The sequence below is a fragment of the Otolemur garnettii genome, unplaced genomic scaffold, assembly GCF_000181295.1.
Source record: "Otolemur garnettii isolate 467f Iridium unplaced genomic scaffold, OtoGar3 scaffold00003, whole genome shotgun sequence".
NCBI classification, from domain to species: Eukaryota; Metazoa; Chordata; class Mammalia; order Primates; family Galagidae; genus Otolemur; species Otolemur garnettii.
In genome coordinates this window covers 6346811-6349046 of record NW_003852398.1, presented here as the reverse complement: position 1 = coordinate 6349046, position 2236 = coordinate 6346811, and the positions used below count along the sequence as shown (strand labels likewise).

Here is a 2236-nt window from a genome sequence, read left to right as displayed (position 1 = left end):
GAGTCTCCTGCCTCAGCCTTCCAAGTAGTTGGGACCACAATGCCCAGCTATTTTTTGGTTGCAGCTGTCATTGTTGTTTTTGGCGGGCCTGGGCTAGATTCAAACCCACTACCTTAGGTGTATGTGGCTGGCGCCTTAGCCACTTGAGCCACAGGCACCGAGCCCAGGGTAGCATATTCTTTCTGAACATAGATGTAAAAAGTCAAATCAAGCAATATAAACAAGTGGGATTTATTCCAGGAATGCAAAGTTGATTTAACACTCAAGAATTGGCCAATATTATTAATCACATTAATAGAATAAAAAAGAAGAATTGTGGTCATCTCAACCTAGAGAAATCATTTGATAAAATGCAAGAAGCAACTTGCTATTTTATTAGCATATTTGTTTCTTCTAAATTCCTATTTATGGCTACAGGATGTGCTTCCTGCTTTGAGTTGATCACTTTCCGGGTCCCCACCCCTTCCTCCTTGTTTCTCCGACCCTTGTAGAGTTCTTTCCACATAGGAAACCTAGCTTGAGATTTGCTTACCAAAGTTACAGAGCCGTTGAGAGTTCTAAACATTCTCTTTTCCCCTCCTCCTTCCCCAGGATGACAACATCATGAGGTCTCTCCAGCTGTTTCAAAATGTCATGTAACTGGTGACACTCAGCCATTCAGCTCTCAGAGACATTGTGCTAAACAACCACCTTAACACCCTGATCTGCCCTTGTTCTGATTTTACACACCAACTCTTGGGACAGAAATACCTTTTACACTTTGGAAGAATTCTCTGCTGAAGACTTTCTATGGAATCCAGCATCACGTGGCTCAGTCTCTGATTGCCAGCTCTTTCTTCTCCTTCTTGAGAGAGACATGATGAAATTTGAGTTTGTTTTGGAAGCATGCTCATCTCTTCACACTGCTACCCTATGGAAGGTCCCTCCACTTGAGCTTAAACAGTAGTGCACAATTTTCTGCTTCCATGCCCCCAGCCCACTGCCTCCAAGTCGCGTAGACCTTGGTGAACCTGGAAGCAAGAGGACCTGAGCCAAATGCACACCATCCTCTGACGGCCTCCCAAACCAATGTGCCTGTTTCTCTTCCTTTGGTGGGAAGAATGAGAGTTATACAGAACAATTAGGATCCACTATGACTAGATTGGGAGACCCAGAGCCTAACACACATGGAAAAGGACTGAGTGACTACACATGAAGCATGGCATCATCTGATGGCCCAAACTGCCCACATCATTTTTTTCTAGAGACAAGGACCAAGGGTTCTCTGACACTAGCATTTGTGCTGGTACGGCAAGTCCTTTAACATGCCCAGGAAGGGAGCCATTGCCAAGTGGTCCATACCTCCACTCCATCCCCTGCTCGAGCCCAGCACTGCATGTCCCTCCCAAAAAGTCCAGAATGCCTGCAAATTGCTGTAATTTTATACCATGTTCTAATCAATAAACAGAACTATTTCTTACACTCTCAACCATCTCTTCCATGAGTCCATTGGGTAAGAGAGGTAGGTTGTGAAAGGGGAAGGTTAGTCCATTCATTTGACATCCAGTTATTGATACAATTGGCCCTTAGTGTATGTGTACACAAGGGATTGGTTCCAGGACCCCCCCCACATACCAAAATCCAAGGATACTCAAGTTCCACAGTGGGCTCTGGGGAACCTGTGTACATGAAAAATTGGCCCTCCATAAACACGGGCTTCACATCTTGTGACTATGGGATTTTTGATCACATTGGGTTGAAAAAAATCCACGTAAGCATGGACCACACAGTTCAAACCCATGTTGTTCAAGGGTTAACTATATTTATGTTGTGCCAGTGCTGTGCCAAGAGTGGCATCATCTTCTTCAGCCTCCAAGCCATCCCAAGCAAACACCCAATTCAAATCCAAATAAATATGATGACCACTTGCAAATGCAATTGCGAGACAAGATCCTTCACAGCACCTTTGTTCCAACACTGCCACTCCTAGACCCTTTCGGGTAGGAAATCTAGAGCCCACTGTGGTGTGGATGGGTATGCAGAGAAAGGAGGCTGAAAGGACCTCTTCCTCAAGTACTTGGAGTCCAGAGGTTGATCAACTGGCTCCAGGATATAATCAGCAATTAATTGCCTATGTTGAGCATCATGGGTCTTGATTTCCCCATTTGACATCACATTAAAAAGATTAAGAGCTAACAGTAGCATTCTTGGAAGGAAAGCAATTTATTGAACCCCTATTATCTTATTTCATGCTCGC

The 2236-nt window shown here is 44.4% G+C and overlaps 1 protein-coding gene across 5 annotated transcripts in view; it reads left to right on the top strand.

Annotated features, from left to right (window-relative positions):
- KCNIP1 (potassium voltage-gated channel interacting protein 1) overlaps window positions 1–1468 on the top strand; it is a 374830-nt gene extending 373362 nt beyond the window's left edge. For 3 of the 5 annotated variants that reach the window (XM_003781952.1, XM_003781951.1, XM_003781953.1), the window contains one exon: window positions 592–1468. In XM_003781952.1, the coding sequence (XP_003782000.1) occupies window positions 592–639 (48 nt within the window). In that variant the 3' untranslated portion in view covers window positions 640–1468. The remainder of the gene's footprint in view (window positions 1–591) is intronic. The other 2 variants (XM_012807354.2, XM_012807351.2) reach the window with 1 other exon arrangement.
- The last annotated feature ends 768 nt before the right edge of the window (window positions 1469–2236 follow it).